At 43.9% G+C, this 17,595-nt stretch overlaps 1 protein-coding gene and 1 pseudogene across 4 annotated transcripts in view; one reads left to right on the top strand and one right to left on the bottom strand.

Moving 5' to 3' along the window:
- The window catches only part of LOC101961272 (solute carrier family 23 member 1), a 42,539-nt gene that overhangs the window by 10,716 nt on the left and 14,228 nt on the right, over positions 1 to 17,595 (top strand). For all 4 annotated transcript variants that reach the window (XM_078040576.1, XM_078040577.1, XM_040291395.2 and 1 more), the window contains 2 exons: positions 6,601 to 6,760; positions 16,582 to 16,763. In XM_078040576.1, coding sequence (XP_077896702.1) covers positions 6,601 to 6,760; positions 16,582 to 16,763 — 342 coding nt within the window. The remainder of the gene's footprint in view (positions 1 to 6,600; positions 6,761 to 16,581; positions 16,764 to 17,595) is intronic.
- Positions 1,966 to 2,277, bottom strand: LOC144375467 (mitochondrial import inner membrane translocase subunit Tim10 pseudogene; annotated as a pseudogene).

The following is a 17,595-nucleotide window of genomic DNA, read 5'->3' as shown; positions in this document are numbered from 1 at the left end:
TTTTGGTGTAAAGTTTCTTGAGTTCTTTATATATCTGTATATTAATTCTGTTAGATGAGTAGCCAGCAAAGATTTTCTCCCATTCTGTAGATTTTCTCTTCACATTCCTAATCATTTTCTTTGCTGTGCAGAAATTAATTTGAAATCATCCCATTTATTAATTTTTGGCATTATTCCTGAACTTTAGTGGTCCTACTGAGAAAGTCATTGCCTGTGCCTTATGTGGAGTATTGACTCTGTGTTTTCTTTTAGGATTTATATAGTTTTTGATTCCTAGGTCTTTGATCCATTTTGAGTTGATTTTTGTGCAGCATGAGAAATAAGGGTTTAGTTTCATTATTCTACATATCTAGTTTCATTATTCTACACACAGCATTATTTGTTAAAATGGCTGTCCTTTCTCCAATGTATGTTTTTTGCACCCTTGTCAAGGATCAGATGACTAGAGATGTGAGGATTTGTCTCTGTGTCTTCTATTCTGTACCATTAGTCTATGTGTCTGTTTGTAAGCCAGTACCATGCAGTTTTTGTTACTACAGCTCTGTAGTGTAATTTGAAGTCAGGTATTATATTGCCTCTAGCATTGCTTTTTTGGTTTAAAAAACAGAAAACCCAGAATACCAAAGCATCCTATTGCTTTGGTATTCTGGGTTTTCTATTCTTCCAAATGAATTTAGGACTGTTTCTTCTAGTTGTGTGAAGACTGTAATTGGTATTTTGGTGGCAATTTTATGGACTCTGTATATTACTTTTGGTAGTTTGGCCATTTCCACAAAATTAATATTGCCTATTCATGAATATGGAAGGTCTTTCCATATTCTGATGTCTTCTTCAATTTCTTTCTTCAATGATTTATAGGTTTTATTGTGAAGTCTTTTAACCCCTTACTTAGATTTATTTCTAGGCATTTTATTTTATTTTTTTTGAAGCTATTGTGAATGTAACTGTTTACCTGATTTCTTTCTCAGCTGATTCATTGTATATAGAAAAGTTATTGATTTTTGTATGCTGACTTTGTGTCATGCTACTTTGCCAAATTTGCATATTAGCTCTAGCAGTCTTTTTTGTGGATTTTTTTGATCTTCTAGGTATAGGATAATATCATCTGTAAACAGTGATAATTTGACTTCTTTTTTCCCTATTTTACCCCTTTTATTTCCTTCTCTTCCTTAACTGCTGTAGCTAGAATTTCCAGCACTATATTAAATAGGAGTGGTGGGAGTGGATGTCCTTATCTTGTCCCAGCTTTTGAAGGAAATACTTTCAGTTTTTTCCCATTTACTCTGAGTTTGGCTTTGGGATTTTTAAATATAGATTTTATGGTGTTGAGGTAGGTTGTTTCTATGCCTAGTTTCTTCTGTGTTTTTAATCATGAATGGGTGCTGAATTTTGTTGAAGACCTATTGAGATGATTAAGTGATTTTTTCTTAATTCTATTTATATGAGGAATTACATTTACTGATTTGCTTATATGAAACCATCCTATTGCTGGAATGAAACCAATTTGGTTGTGGCATACAATCTTCTTAATATGTTCTTGAACAAGATTTGTTAATATTTTATTAAGCATTTTTGCATCTAAGTTTATCAGGGGTATTGGTCTATAGTTTTCTAATGTAGTTTCCTACATTAGATGTGTCCTTATTTGGTTTTGTTATGTGTGTAATCCTGGATTAATAGAATGAATTTGGAAGTGTTTCATCCCTTTTTTTGTAGGTGTCAACAAACTTGCTTTAAAACACACACACACACACACATACACACACACACACACACACACACAGAGTCACATACCAGTGTTACAAATATCCCTTCTACAAGATAGCTGTACCACAATCAGAGCTCCTGGAGATGCTCCAGAGAGCCTAGGCCTGGCAGTCTTCACATGACACCCAATAGGGGGCATTTTTATTAAATAAGTGGGGAGAAGCAAGGTGCACCCCAGGTATATGCTGTCTGAGGGCCTCATGCAGGACCAGAGCTCTGCTGCACACTCTTCATCACCTCTTCATTCTGCATAGACAACTCTGTAGAATTTTTGCCCATCCATTCATGAATGTCCAAATCATGCCCTTGGACAGTTCTGCTTCCTTATAGTGGAGAGACACACACTTCTGATGGCAGGCACTGGTCATTCTGTTGTGCATGTCGACCATCATCTCCACTTCTAGCTCTGTTGCCAGCTGTTGGGCCCTGAGCAGATCCATCTCGGCCTAGCACCATGCAGAGAACCTCCTCCTGGTGTACACAGCCCGGCGCAAGACACAGTCCCTACCATGTCTCTAATTTTAACAAATATTAGAACCTTCCTTGGTGCCCAAGTAGATCATAGTGGAAGCACGTGGACCACTTCTAGGAGAGCCCATCTCTTTCTTTTTCAGGGGATAATTTGAGGAGTTTGGGCATTAGTTGTTTTTTAAAGGTTTCATAGAAACCCGCTGAGAATCCATCTGGTCTTGGGCTTTTCTTCATTGAAAGGCTTTTTATTACAGATTTTATCTCATTACAAGTTATTAGTATGTTTACGTTTTTTATGTTCTTTTGATTCAATTTTGCCAAATATATTTGTCTAGAAATATATCTATTTCTTCTAGGTTTTCCAATTTATTGGAATCTAAGTTGTCAAAATAGTCCCTAATGATCTGCTGGATTTCTGTGATGTCTCTGGTGAATTTTCCTTTTTTATATCCAAATTTATTAATTTCTGTTTTCTCTCTTTTTCTTTCAGTTAGTTTGGCTAAGGGATTTTCAATCTTAGGCTCCATCCTCCAAAGCTCTGGTCTAAGTATAGGCTGCTCTCCTCCTGGTTTGAGGAAAGGACTCTGACAATGTCTGAGCTTCATTTTCTCAGAGAGGTTCTTGCTGTGTTTATTAGGCATGGTTCTCCAGAGAAGCAGAAAGAATCGGATGTGTATGGCCATATAGAAGATGAGATTTGTTACAGACATTGGCTCCTGTAGAATTGGAGTCCAAGAAGTCCCATGATCTGCCATCTGCATGCCGAAGAGTCGGGAACGATGGTGGTGTGACTTGGACTGAGTGCAAAGGCCATCCATGGGGTGTGGGGTGGAGGGTGGGAAGCCAATGCTGTAAGTCCTTGATGGAGTCTGAAATCTGGGGAACTAGGAGCAGCAAGGTCTGAGGGCATAAGAAGGGGGATGACCCACCCAAGAAGAGAGAGATTTCATGTTTCCTTTATCCTTTTTGTTCTATTTGAATCCTCAACAGATAGGCTGATGGATGCCCACAATGGGGAGGAAGATCTTTACTTACTACTGATTGAAATGCCAGTCTTATCTGGAAATACTCCAGACACACCTGTAATGTCTTACCAGCTATCTGGGCATCCCTTAATCCAGGAAAGTTGACACATAAAGTTAACACAGTCTTTGACAGGGCTGCTGGACATCCAAACACTTACTAGGCAAGAGTGAGTGAGCACTACTCTGATTAGTTGCTCATGCTAAAATTCCAGGGAAGAGTTCTGATTGGCCTAGTTAAGGCCCAGTCCTGGACTTTCCAGGGCAATAAATATGGCAACTTGTACTGAGGAAGGGCTACCAATGTATAGAGAAGAGGAATTCTGTTCTCAGTTCCCAAGACAGCAAACATTCACTGATCCAAACACATGACTTGGAACCTGTTCACTAAAGTCGTGAAGGTACCTGCCCTGCTCCTTTGTAGCATCACTGAAGTGAACAGTTGCTAAAACCAGTAGAATCACTTTTTTCCAACCATCAAGTCCTTTTTGTGCTTATGTGGACTGTTAAAATCTGCCTGGGTAAAATGGAGTCCTTAGACCATGGAGATGACCTGGGAAAAATTGGGAAGCCTGGAAAATGTGTCCTTGTCTCTGAGGACGTGCCTCCCCTCATTTCTCACATCTCATCTTCCACACTCTCTACCACCACTCCCTGCCCTGCTTGGATTCTCCAGAAGCTTAGAAATGGTTTCTTTGGCGTACCACCTTCTCAGGAAATTGCTCTGGGTGGGTCCTATGGACCATTCCTGGTCAGCTGCCTACCCAGGCTAGTCCAGGGCCTCCTTCCTTTAATTTAGCATGTAATTCAAGGATGGATCCAGGTTTGCTTAGCCTGAAGCTGATACAGTTTTTGTTGTCTTCTATGACTAAGAGCAGAACATTATTAATAAAAAATCACAACAAAGAAGAGTATTTAGGTAGGGAAAAGAACTCACAAGAAATTATAAAATTTTAAAAGGAGGTAAAAATCACAAGTGCTACAGAAATAGTAGCAGGACATTTTTATTTTCTCTTTTATCATGACCTATAATACTGTACTCCTTTATATTTTATAATCTCATATTTATGTCTCAAGTGACATAGATATGTCTATGTCGTAGACATTCTAATAAAATGCATTGTGACTCAACTTCCCTTTAGCCAAATCCTAGAAATGCTCTTGGCCTTTTAAATGCCACCTGGGGCAATGTGTAGGGAAAGAGAAGTGGTAATGAAGAGACATAGCTCATCCAGTTGTGGTTGAAATGTTTTGCTTACAGATTTTCCAAAGGAAGATCAGTAGAAAACACACCCCCAGGCCCTTCTGCACCATTTAGAAGCAGTCGTGCAAGCGGGAGCTGTTCACTATAAATTCCTTTCTGACCTAATCTGCACCAGTCTGCAAAGGATAATGGAAAACATTCCCTCCAAAGTGCTTCTGCTTGAGCTGTCTTAGGAGAACATAGCTTGGCAGGAAGTCATGTCTAATTCCTCTTCATTATAGGACCAAGGCTCAGCAGGTGTAGGTGGAGGAGGCTGGGTTATGGTTTCCAGGGTAGATGGAAAAGAGAATCCAGAGGAGAGTACTTACTCCTATTGTGGTCTTTATGGTCTCTAATCCAAAGCACTTCTCATAGCACTTCCTTTTGGGTCATTTCCAAGAGATAGAACAATCCTGGAGTTCTGCCAGGTCCTTGGAGAGGAAGGGCTACTCTTGCTAACATTTTTTGGCAGGCATTTCTCTTCTCTTTCTTTTTCATTGTACTTCTCAAAGAAGTACAATGTTTACTCTGTCTCTTAGGCTCCCATATTTGCTCCAATATTTACTGTCTCTCAGGCTCCCATAATTTCCTGGAATGGCCCTGGATGTGAGGCCCTGGAGCAGCCTCTGGGCCTGAAATCTCCCTGCTTGGATATTCAAGAGCCCCTCCCTGCCCTCACCCCAAGCAGGGTCACAAACACAGAGCTCTGTGAATGGGGGTGCCCACTCCCCCAGATCCCAGATGGTGCTAGTTTCAATTATGGAAATGCTTTCAGCTTGAAAGCCAGGGGGCTGAATTCTAGCCCTGGCTCTGTGTTGAGGGACATGGACCAGTCCTTTACCTTCTCTAGGCTCAATTTTCTCACCTGAAAAACAAACAGGTGGGGGAAAGTCCCAAATTAGGATATTGATAGAGTAAATGAGGAAGTGTCTTTGCAGCAGGGCAATGCGGACAGAAAGGGCCTGTGAAAAGTTCTTTGAGAAGTCCAAATAAGGAGTTAGGTTCAAGGCATTTTCACCCAAGATAAACAGGTACAGCAAGAGGGAAATAAAATTAGGGAATAAAATCATGCCAATATCATTAGACTAAAGTGGGGGTAAAAATTATCTTGGGTTTGGTCCCTCCCAGGGAAGTGGGCTTACCTGAGTTCCTAATGAATAATTTCCTGAGAAACTGTAGGTTGTAAAGTCTAGCTCAGGAATCAAAGACCATGTCCATCTGGGCGCAGTGGTGCACACATGTAACTCCAGCAACTTGGGAGACTGAGGCTGGTGAATCACAAGTTTGAGGTCAGCTTCAACAACTTAGCAAAACCCTGTCTCAAAATAAAAAGAATTGGAGATGGAACTTAGTGGTAAAGCGCTTCTAGGTTTATTCTGCAATATCCAAAATATAAAAGAGTAAATTTTAAAATGCCATGTACACTTGCTTAACTGCTAGTCAGTATTCAGTGATGTGCTTTTTAAAATGAGAAGTAAATATGCTAATTTTGCAATAAGACTTCAGAAAACCTTATCAATTAAAACCATGCTAAAAATTACAAGGTCAAAAACTGATGCTTTTTGTGGAAGAGCCGATGAGTGCCTTGCTCAGGGCAGGGCTGGTAGCTCTAGCCCTGGCAGCATAGGGGGCTTCCTGCCTTATATGAGGTTGGGTTCTCAAAGCATCCACTAATGGTCTCCCACACTTGGTGCTTACTTCAAGTTCATGTAGGGAGATATATCACCATTTACTTTAAAATAAGACACTAAGTTTAAAAGGTAATCACGAGAGGAAGTAAAATATTGACCAAATGTATTTCCAAGTTTTCACTCCTCTGGGATTGTTCATGGTTTCTGCCTGGTCCTTTCTTCTTCTGGAGTGATCAAGGTACTATGTCTCCTTTCCATTATTTCTGGACTCTCTGCAGAGTAGAGCAAATACTTCTGCCCTGATTTAGTCTGACCTGCCCTGGTTCTGCACAACATGCCTGCTATCATGGGTTTGAAGTCACTTTGCCCTAGCCCTGATAACTAACTGCCAGGTCACCAGATGCACTGGAGGGCCAGGCCTGTGTGGGAGATCTTAGGAAGTGACTGCATCCTCCCGCTCCTCCAGGTTACCGATTCTCCAGGGAGCATCCTTTGCTTTATTGGCGCCTTCTCTGGCCATGCTCTCTCTTCCATCCTGGAAGTGCCCAGAGTGGACACTCAATGCCAGCCAGGTGAATGTCAGCTCACCTGAGTTCACAGAGGAATGGCAGAAGAGGATCCGAGAGGTAAAAGGCTAGGGGAGGGACAGGTGGGAGTGAGGAGATGGGATCAATTCATTGGCTGAAGCTTTATTATCCAGCTCCCTGCCAGGAAAGATCTGGGCTTTAGGATAGTGATGGGCAAGTGAACAGATAAGGATCCTGTCCTCAGGAAGCCAGCATTCTAGTGAGTATGCTCCAATAAGAAGATGCAAGAGGAAAACATCAGGGAGTCATAGTGCAATGAAGAAAATAAAAGAGGATGATGAGCAGGAGAGGTGATGGGGGCTGCTGGTGAGGAAAGCGTAGAGTGTGAAGAGGGGCATCCTTGGGAACACTTTTAATCTTTCAAGGGGGAAGAGTTCAAGTGACAGAGATACGCTCCAATTTCTTTAATACATTTTTTTCCTCTGTTTCCTCTCTCCTCCCCCTCCCCTCCCCTCCCCCTCCCACTCCCTATCCCTTTCTCTCTTGCTTTTTTCTTTTTTTCTTTCTTTTTCTTTTCTTTTCTTTTCTTTTCTTTTCTTTCTTTCTTTCTTTTTTTTTGGGTGTGCTTGTAGGGTTCCCTAAAGCAGGAATCAGCTAACTATGGTTCTTGGACCAAATTCCACCTGTGATTTTTTTTTTATCTGCCCATGAATAAGAATAAATTCTATGTTTCAAAGTTTGCTTAAGAAAAGGTGTATGTGGAAGAAACCACACATGGCCCAAAATTTTAAAAAGCATTTCAAAGAGTAGCTTTTAACAGAAGAAGTTTGCCAACTCCTGCTCTAAAACACAGCCCAGCATAGGGGTCCCTTCTGCCCAGGACTAAGGCAGTATCTCTTCTGCACCATCCTTTCCCACCTTGAGGAGTTCAATGCAATGGGCCACAAGCCCAGTATTAGTTGATATTTTTTGCTACCTCTTTTGGTCGTCAGTGCTGTTAATGAGTGAAAGTTCCATCACGTATCAACCTCATTTTCTTAATTGATTAATTGGTTGGTTTTGTTGACCAGGTCACCCTATTGGGATGGAGGGTGGATTCTCCATGTCTCACTAAATTACATTGACCTGTGCACATGTCAAGGCTGGAACCCACCCATGGTCAGCACACCAACTGTAAATCACAGTCTAGTCACAGATGAAAGCCACATGAATATGACTTGCTGAGGTTCAGGAAGCAGTGGAGAGGGAAAATGAACAGTGATTCTGTTCTGAATAGATAGTGCTTGCAGGAAAAGTAGCAAATTGTGTGTATGGGGGGTGGGGAAATGGCAAGTTCAATTTTCCAAACATGAGACCAGTTTAAACTTCACCTCCCAGTGTTATGGTATTTTGAGCTGCACAGAATCACTCACAGTATAAACATAGAAGAATGATGGATGAACTGAACTTTCAAATGCATATGGGAGCAGAGAGCCAAGGGGCAATGCCTCTTTCTAGAAACAAGGATGGAAAGCATAGTCAGAAGCATGGGGCTTACAATGGTGGGATGAGGAATCAAGCCAGACACAAGACAAAGGCTCGAAGTTTGGGTTGTAATGATCAGCTGGGAATCCCTCCAGTGAGCAGAGGTCTGTGATAGGGAGAGAGAAAGGAAGCCTCTCTCTCATTCTGCCCAGGAGTCTGTGGGAAGTGTTGGGACACAGATTTGCCTCAGGATTTAAAACTACAGCTCTCAACACGTGAGGCTGGTGGCAAGTTTCCCAAACTCAGGAGTGGAGACAGGTCCTGTCAACAAAATACCTGTGGCTCTCAGCAGAAGAAAATGTGAAGTCACTCTATGGAATCTTCCACATTCCCAGCTCTACAAGACTCCCACAGGAAAAAACAATCCCCCAAATATGAGCTCTCAGAGGTGAAAATGTCGGCATTTCACATAAGAAAATAATGTATTATTAGAGAGACTCAGCAGAAACAAGAGGTAATTAAACAACCTGTAAGGCTATTAAGTCAACATTTTAAATTAATTTAAGAGAATCGAGACTCATTAGAAACTATACTACACACAATAATAAATTTGAAAATTTATGGAGAGGGAAATTTGAAAATAAAATCAATAGAATGTTATTAATAAAAAGATGTAGTCATTGCAATTTAAAAATGCATTTAATGATCAAAGAGCATTTATACACAGGGAGATTAATGAACTGAAAGATTATATAAGGAAATAATCCAGAATTCAGCACAGATAGAAAAAAATGGGAATATTAAATAAAGAATAAGAAATGTGGAATAGAACAAGATGTCTTCTTGCATCTAATTGGTGTTCTGAAAGGCCATAATAGAGATAATAGTATTAAAAGACAGAACATCTGATAGTGTAGAACAGACGAAAGATGGGAATACTCTGGAAAAAAGCACATTAAGTCCCAAGTGGAATAAATAAAAGCAAATCCACAGTGAACACATCATAATGAAGCAGTTACACCAAATACACAGAGAAAAATCTTAAAAGTAACAAGAAAAGAAAAACAACCTACAAAAGCATAGAAATTGGACATTCTGCAGCCTTCTCAGTAAGAAGCCTCAGAGGTTGGAAGGCAATGGAATATTTCCAAACGGCTGAGAGAAAACACTGTTATCCTAGAATTCAGTCGCCAACTATAGAATTCTATATCATACAAGATTGATGACACAGTCAAACATTTTCAGTGAAACAAAGATGGACAGAGTTTATTCACTACTGACCTTCCATGAAATAACTACTAAAAGAAATTCTTCAGGTAAAATAAATTAAATCTTGAATTAAAGAGTGGTGGGAAAGAAGCGATAGTGAAGAAAGGACCATGTGGTTAAAGCGTAGGTATGTTTGTCAGCTTGGGTTGCTATAAAAAAACACCATAGACTGCATGGCTTAAACAGAAATGTATTTTCTCACAGTAATGGAGACTGGAAGCCTCAGATCAGGTTGCCAGCATGGTTGGATTCTGGTGAGGGCTCTCTCATTGGCTTGCAGATGGCTGCCTTCTAACTACGTCCTCTCATAGCTTTCTTTGATGCATGGGAAAGAGAAGCTTCCTTTTCATATAATGGTACTAAGGCTGTCATGGGGGCCTCACTCCCCTGATCTCACCTAAACCTTGTTACCTCCCAAGCTTCCATTTCCAAATACCATAATGTTGGGGGCTAGGACTTTGATATCGTAATTTGGAATGTGACACGGTTCAGTGTAGGGCAGTAGGTAAATGTAAGTAAGGAGCAACTGCACAAAAATAAAGAAAGTTCGTAATAATAATCAATGACAGCGGAAAAATATACACTTGGCAATAATAGCATAGAAAACAGAAGATGGTAATAGGTGAAAGAACGGACAAGGCTTGTCATCAGAGCAAATGCCCGTTTATTGAGGAACAGCTCTGCATATTTATAGAGCCCAGGGTGGTTTGACAGTTGGTATGGGGTGCTTTTTGATTGGAGGGTAAGGATCAGGTGAGCCAGCAGGGCTAGTGTGATTGGTGGGTAGGATCAGGTGAGCCAGCAGGGCTCTGATTTGTGGGTAAGGATCATGTGAGCCAGCAGGGCTCTGATTGGTGGGTAAGGATCATGTGAGCCAGCAGGGCTCACCATTGGATGGTTCTTCTTGGGGGATGGGGAAGTTAGTCTTTGGAGCTGGGGTGACTCCCAACATTCCCCCCTCTTTGTTATTAAATGAGAATGGGCATTGACTCATTCTGTCTGCTTCCTGCTGAAATGGGGCAGTGGGGGAGAAAGAGGAGGGAAATAAGGAGCCCCCACAGGAGGGCAGAGAAGACCGGTATCAACAAAGGTTCCTTGCCACCACAGATCCATGATGACATCAGTCCATTCGGCATAGGTCTCAATTGGAGGTATCATCAGTAGCCAGGAGTTGGTAATTCCTGAGGAGAAGCTGGTTAAAAGCTTGACTAGAAATTTTACCCACCTGAGTCTGAATGAACTTTATGATAGGGGGAAGGAACAGGCACAGGGAGTTTTTATAGCCCAAATCTAATGGGGTCTCTGGGTCTGCAAGCTGCCTTGTTGGCCCAAGGTGGGTTCAGTGTTCAACCCTGAGCAGGGGGTTGAGTGTTCAGCCTTGAGCAGGGGCTTGGGCATTTGGGCTTGAAGCAAACAGGTGATATAGAACCAGACAGAGGGTTTGAGTGGTCAGGTCATCCTGCAGCTAACTTTGTTTGGCATGCCCTGTAGGCCCTGCAGACCAGCCTGTCCTGCACCTAACACCCTGAATTCCACTCTTCATTCCTAGTCCAATATAGCTCCCTCCCCTCTCTATTAAGTCTGCTCTTCAAACTTTCTCCTACCTGGGTGTACCAGCTACCATATTTCCCTTTGAGAGCAGTCAAATCTCTCTAGGTTTTATGTGAAACACTTGAACTTTAAATACTGATACTTGGAATTCTTATGAAACTTAGAGGCCCCCTAGAGCCCTGTGTAAACTTGAAGGTGGACACACTAAGTGCATGCTATCATACTTGGCATAGATGCTCCAGCTAACCACTGGTCTGAGCAGCGAGTCTCAGTGGTACTTAGGTACACTTCGGCTGCCATCAGAAGATGATGACTTCTTCCCCTGGGAACTTAAAACTGAACTCAGACATGCACAAACATACACATAGGAAAAGCAGAAACTCTATCAAAGCCTGTAACTAGCTCATGACACCAAAGCTTCTCACTCTTCTATTGGCAATGGGCAGGACCCAAAGAAGCACCTTGGTTTTTCGGAAGCAAGGCATGTGGATCCCCATAACAGGGCAACCTCCACACAGGATGGAGAAGTTGGGGAAAGGAAGGATTTAGAGAGCACTTCAGACAGGGGAAGACAGAGTGACGATAGAGCAGGTGGGCTGGACCAGAGCATACCCAAGGTCTCACCCAAGGAGAGCTCAGTTTGCCTCCCAGGACAGTCATGGACTCACTGAAGATAACTGGGTAGGGGTAGATGTAAGCAACAGGAAGAAACAACTTCACCAGGAATCCAGGCATGGGAACGCTGTTGGAGGGTGGTGATGGGAACACCAGAGTGTGCACATGCCCAAACTGTACGCGCCAACTAGGGTTTAATGGAGAACAGGGCTGAAAAGAGATGGAGGGATTTTCAAGGAGAGACAAGGAGGGATGGAACCCTGGAAGGAGGAAGTGACTGTCACCCCCTTGTAAGTGAGAAAATAATGGTGAGGAGATGAGATGGTTATTAGGGAGCCAAAGATAAGCTTGTGTGCTTCTTTCTGGAGGTCATGGGCCGCTGCTAGGGCTCTGAGGCATGGGGCCCAGCCCATGATGCTGGAGTCAAACTGTTTGGATAGGTAGGCCACTAGTGCAAATGTGGGGCCATATTCCTGACTCTGAATGCTAGAACTTGTCCCTGTTTTTATATAGAGGGTGAAGGGTCAGGAGAGGTCAGAGAGATGCAGGGTGGGTGCCCAGAGGAGGGCCTTTTTAAAGGGCTTCCCTGCTGCTGAGAGTAGGGGTTCATCTTGGGGGCCCTTGGCCAGATTCCAGGCCCTGAAGTACCCAGCCAAACCCAAGGAGGAGAGTCATCTTTGGTCTTTGGTGTAGGCATAGACACAATAATGGCCTTTTTCCTTTGAGAGATAGAGAACCCTAGATACATACTATTTGGGCCTTTTGTGGAGAGGCCCGATATTTCTTTAAGGCCAAGAAATTAAGTAGGAGAACTCTGTTATCTATTGAGTGCCCTTTGGAGGCCAAAAGAATTTGTTTGCAAGAGGTGGAGAGAGCAGGATTGGATCAGAGCAAGAAGAAAGCCTGGAAGAGATTCCTTAGAATGGAGGGAGCCAGGGACCCAAAAAGGGGCCATCTGCTTTGGTTGTCTAAGGGATAAGTGGGCCAGGCCTGGGTGCTATATTTGATCCAAGAGGCATTGTAGGGGAGAGTCAACTGGCAGAGAGGACACATTACCCATGTAAGGAGGAGGGAAGAGGACACAGAGAAGGAGGAAACTGATTTATTGGCAAAAGGGGTGTCCCTGCTAGAGCCAAAAATTAGGAGTGCCTTAGTGGCAGGTTCGAGCTGCAGAGATTGGTCATCACCGAATCCTGACAGTCGAAGTTCTCATCTTGGATGGAGCCGGAGCCATGGGAAACCTTAGCCAAGGCTTTTCGGGACCCCTCCTGGAGAGGCCGGATACTCCCAGGGCCAGAAAGAGGGGAGAGGAAGGGGAGGGTAAGTGTCTCTCTAGTGGCCAAGTCTTAAGGTGAGAGGACTAGGACTTTCAAATCTGCCCAAGGAAGGAGTCCCTGAGGGCCACCGTAGCCTTAAAGACTGTGGTGGGGTACTTTCCTCTCTGCAGGTGGGCAAAGAGATTTGCTGAATGATTATCAAAATATTGCAAGAGGGTGGATTTGGGGCACTGGGGATGAAAAGATTGGAGGTGGGAGGCCAAGGTTTGTCCAAAGAGGTGTGGACTATCTCGAAATCCCTGAGGAAGGACAGTCCAGGTTAAAGGCAAAAAGATATCCTTTAAATCTATGACTGAGAAGTGGGTGGCAGTGTGGAGGATCTGAGTTAGCAGAGTGTATGGGTTGGGAACCAAAGGATGTATGTTGTAGGCCCAGAAGAACTTTATGGGCCTAACGGAAGTGTTGATGAGTCATAGGTAGGACCCATTGGGTATTTTTACCGTAGTATTGGAGTAAGGGGAATGAGCAGGATGGAAGTACCCCTTGCTAAGAATGTCCTGAATAATCAGGAAATGGTGGAGGGGGTGTGGGTATCCCATACAATTGGGTCACCTAGGTTAGTATGGTATTTCATGTCAGCCTCACAAGTGGAGCAGAATGGCCAGTTTTCTGCCGAAAGGGCTAGAAAAAATGAACAGGCCGATTCTGGGGCCTGAGTGATGCCAGGAAGCTGTATGTTGATTGTTGTATTGAATTTAGAGAGAATATCTCAGCCAAGCAAAGGAACTTGACATTGGGATGACATTAACTAGGAATGCCTGAGAGGTTGGGAAGTTGTCTATGGAACAGAGTAATAGGGGAGTCTTTCTCGGGTAGATGGTCTTTCCTCCTACCCCAACAATAGGAGAGGTGGACGGCACTGTTTGCCCCCAGAATTCTGTCAGGACTGAGAAGGTAGCTCTGTTGTCAAGGAGAAAGTCAACCTTGCACCTATCCACCTGAATCCGCACCCTGGGTTTCTGTGTATTGATTGTTACAGCCAGGGACAAGGACCCAAGGCACTGTCAATTGATTGCCATGCCCAGAAGGTCAGAGGGTTCCCTTGCCATAGGCCTCCTACAAGATCTAGGACAGTCAGAGCCCCAGTGACCTTGTTGTTGACAATTAGGGCATGGGGTACGCAGAGTGTGTGGTGCAGGACATGCCCTGGCCCAATGTCCCTCCTTGCCACACTTGAAGTAGGTGCCCAGGGAGGTTTTCGGTGATGGGCGGCAACCCAAGGAAGCACCCTGAAGGACTGGGCGAGCATCTGAAATTTTTCAGTCTGGGGGGTGTCAGGGCCTTGTTTGAGCTTTTTTAGTTTGGCCCAGATGTCAGGGTAGTTCTGCGAGAGGAAATATGTCATAAGGACATAAAGGCCATCTGGGGTTTTGGGAGTTTGATCTGGGGCAGCAAGTGGCCCCGGAGGGTGATTGGGATTAAGTCAGTGAGTTTCATCCACATGGGCTCTGGCAAGTTCCCAGACTCTGGTACGTTCCTCAAGAAGGAGAGTATTAGCCAATAACATATAAGTGAGGCTATAAGCCTGGAGGGCGCTTTTGAAACTCTCTTTTGTGGTGAATGAGCCCAACCTTTGCTCGAGTTGCATGGGGTCATTCATAGAGAACGGGACATGTACCTGGATAATGCACTCAGATCCAGCAACCTCTCTTAAAGGGGCCATGATTTGTGGGACTAGGGGCGGGATCTAGTTTGGGGGAACTAAAGCTGTGAGCCAAGACAGTGGGAGCACCTGAGGGGGTGGACGGAGCCAATGGGGGAGGTCGGTAGGGAGGGTGTTCATCTGCTGGATAGGTAGGGGTGAGAATGAAGAAGAGAAAAAGCCCCAACATAGGAGAACTCCTTCCACTTTTTCGAGCGCTCACAGGAGTTAAACAGATATCTATGAATTGCGGGATCTAGGGATCCTCCTGGGGGCCATTGACTTGGATTGTCTAATTGATAGTAAGGCTAATCTTGTGTGCAGAATTTAATAAGGGGGAGTCTGCAGGGAGGGAAGAAGAGGCCCCCATAGGTCAGGAGAGGGACAAGCGTGGTTGAGAGAGAAAGAGAGAGAGAGAGAGAGAGAGAGAGAGAGAGAGAGAGAGAGAGAGAGAGAGGAGTTCCTGTTCTTCCACCCCTCAGTACCTCTGCTCATGAACTGGGTTCCAGAGAGTCCACCGTGACCATGAAGGTCGTGGTGGGGTGTGTTCTCTCCTCCAGATTGGGCGTCAGAGGTTTGCCGGAGGATCACAGTCAAAGCCCCTGCGTAGCCCGTCTGAAGTTGGATACAAGATAGGGGAACTCACTTACTGAAGATCTGGTCTTGTAAACAAACAGCACTCGAAAGAGTGGACCAGGACAGCAAGCCTTGAGAGAGGGGGCCCTCAAGCAGCGAGGCATTCCCCCTCCCGGGTTTTGATACCAATGAAAAAACGAACAAGGCTTGTCGTCGGAGCAAATGCCTGTTTGTTGAGGAACAGCTCTGCATATTTAGAGAGCCAGGGGTGGTTTGACAGTTGGCATGGGGTGCTTTTAGATTGGAGGGTAAGGATCAGGTGAGCTAGCAGGGCCAGTGTGATTGGTGGGTAGGATCAGGTGAGCCAGCAGGGCTCTGATTGGTGGGTAAGGATCATGTGAGCCAGCAGGGCTCACCATTGGATGGTTCTTCTTGGGGGATGGGGAAGTTAGTCTTTGGAGCCAGGGCAACTCCCAACAATAGGAGTTAAAGTTTTCTACAGTAATTATATTGTTTGAGAGGAGGAAAGAAATTTTTATTTACCTGTAGACTTTGTTATGTGAATATTAACACTAAAGAGTTAGTAATAATTTTTAAAAGATTAAAAAGGAATGTATGACATCCAAACTGGTAAAGAGAGGAGGTAAAATAAACTCATTCAAATCCAATAGATTGAGGGTGGCCGAACTAAGGCCAAATCTGGCCCATTGCCTGTTTTGGAATAGCCCATGAGCTAAGAATGGTTTTACATTTTCATGGTAATTTTTAAAAGCCTCAAAGAAGGATACTATGCCCTGACATGTCAAAATTGCATGATATTCAAATTTTAGTGTCTATAAATGAAGTCCCATTGGAAACAGCTATGATCACTTGTTCACATCTTGTCTGGAAAAGTTGCAACAGAGCCCGTATGGCCACCAAGCCTAAAATACTCACTCGTCCTTTACAGAAAAAGTTTTCCGACCCCAGCAATAGTCAGCAGAACAAAAGAGTATAGCAGCAAGATGTTCAATACAACCAACGTGATTCTGCAATCTGCATTTGGGGTAAAATTCGGAGTTCATAACCCACTTCAATCTAATGTATGAAATATGATATGTCAAGAGCTTTGTAATGTTGTGAACCACCAATAAAAAAAAAACAGAAATGAAAGAAAAAAAAAGATGTTCAATACACACTGAATTGTCACAAGTCATTTCATCACCATGACTGGGACTGATAAGAACCCTGAGGCCTGTTTCCTGAAATCTTTCATGTTAAATGAAAATGTACAACAGACCATTGGAATAGAGAGTGGAGAGGAGTGAGATCAGGTCTCTCCTCTCAGTTCCTTTGGGTTTCAGCTTTGCCTTAGCCCTCCCTGCCTTTGAATGCACACACAGGGGTGACCAGACTGAGCAGTAGGCTGAGCAGCTTGGCCTGTTTGGGGGGCCTGGGCTGAGCAGAGGCCAACTCTCTCTCTTCAGTTGCAGGGTGCCATCATGGTTGCTTCCTGTATCCAGATAATGGTGGGATTCTCAGGCCTCATCGGCTTTCTCATGCGCTTCATTGGCCCCTTGACCATTGCTCCGACCATTTCCCTGCTGGCCCTGCCTCTCTTTGATCCTGTTGGCAATGATGCTGGAATCCACTGGGGGATTTCCTTCACGTAAGTACTTTCTGGGGAGGAGGCCGAGCCACGCTTTCTTTGGTGCAAGTACAGCAGTAAGAATAATGTGAGTCCAGGATGCCAGTTTTCATTGAGCTGGGAAAGGGTGCAAAGAATGGCCCCAGCTGTTCAGCATCATTGTAGAGATAAAGGCCCATGATACCAGGAAGCAGCCAGGAGGCCTTGGGGCCGTGGGCATGTGAAGGAGAGGTGGTCAGCTGAGAGGATCAGGAAATAAGAAATGAGGTCTCAGGCATTTAAACAATTTTGGAGGGACCTGGGAGTGACACTGATATGCTCAAATTTGGAATCCCCCAAAGAACACAAGAGACCAAGATCTATGTAAGCAGCAAAGAGGTATTTATTGTCAGCTAGCTCGGTCCTCTGCGCACACAGCAACTGGTGACGCTGAGAGGCCTCAAGCCCAGGGTTTGCAGTAGTTTTATACACTCTTTGCGGGATTCAGGGACTTTACATACAACATACCATCTCTCAGCAAATCATCACACACCACGGGAAAATCATAAAACAACTCTAAAACATGATTACCACATTCACTGACGGGAACAAGTTGGGTAAGGGTGATTGGCTAGTACAAGAGGGGGATTCCTTTAAGCTTATTGGTTTAAGCAATGAGGGGAGAACATGCTGAACTACATGGTTTCCCAACATGTTATCAACCACCATAAACTACTGGGGGGTCATCTGGCATCCCAGGTATTTCCTATGTCTCATGCTGATTGTTAGTTGCTAGGGGATTGCTATGGGTCCTCACTTAGCCTGAGTCAGGAACACCTGGCGCCACAGATCTCTCCTGTTATTTACAGACAAA

This window comes from Ictidomys tridecemlineatus, chromosome 2, assembly GCF_052094955.1.
Source record: "Ictidomys tridecemlineatus isolate mIctTri1 chromosome 2, mIctTri1.hap1, whole genome shotgun sequence".
NCBI classification, from domain to species: Eukaryota; Metazoa; Chordata; class Mammalia; order Rodentia; family Sciuridae; genus Ictidomys; species Ictidomys tridecemlineatus.
This window is presented reverse-complemented; position numbering and strand designations above follow the sequence as displayed.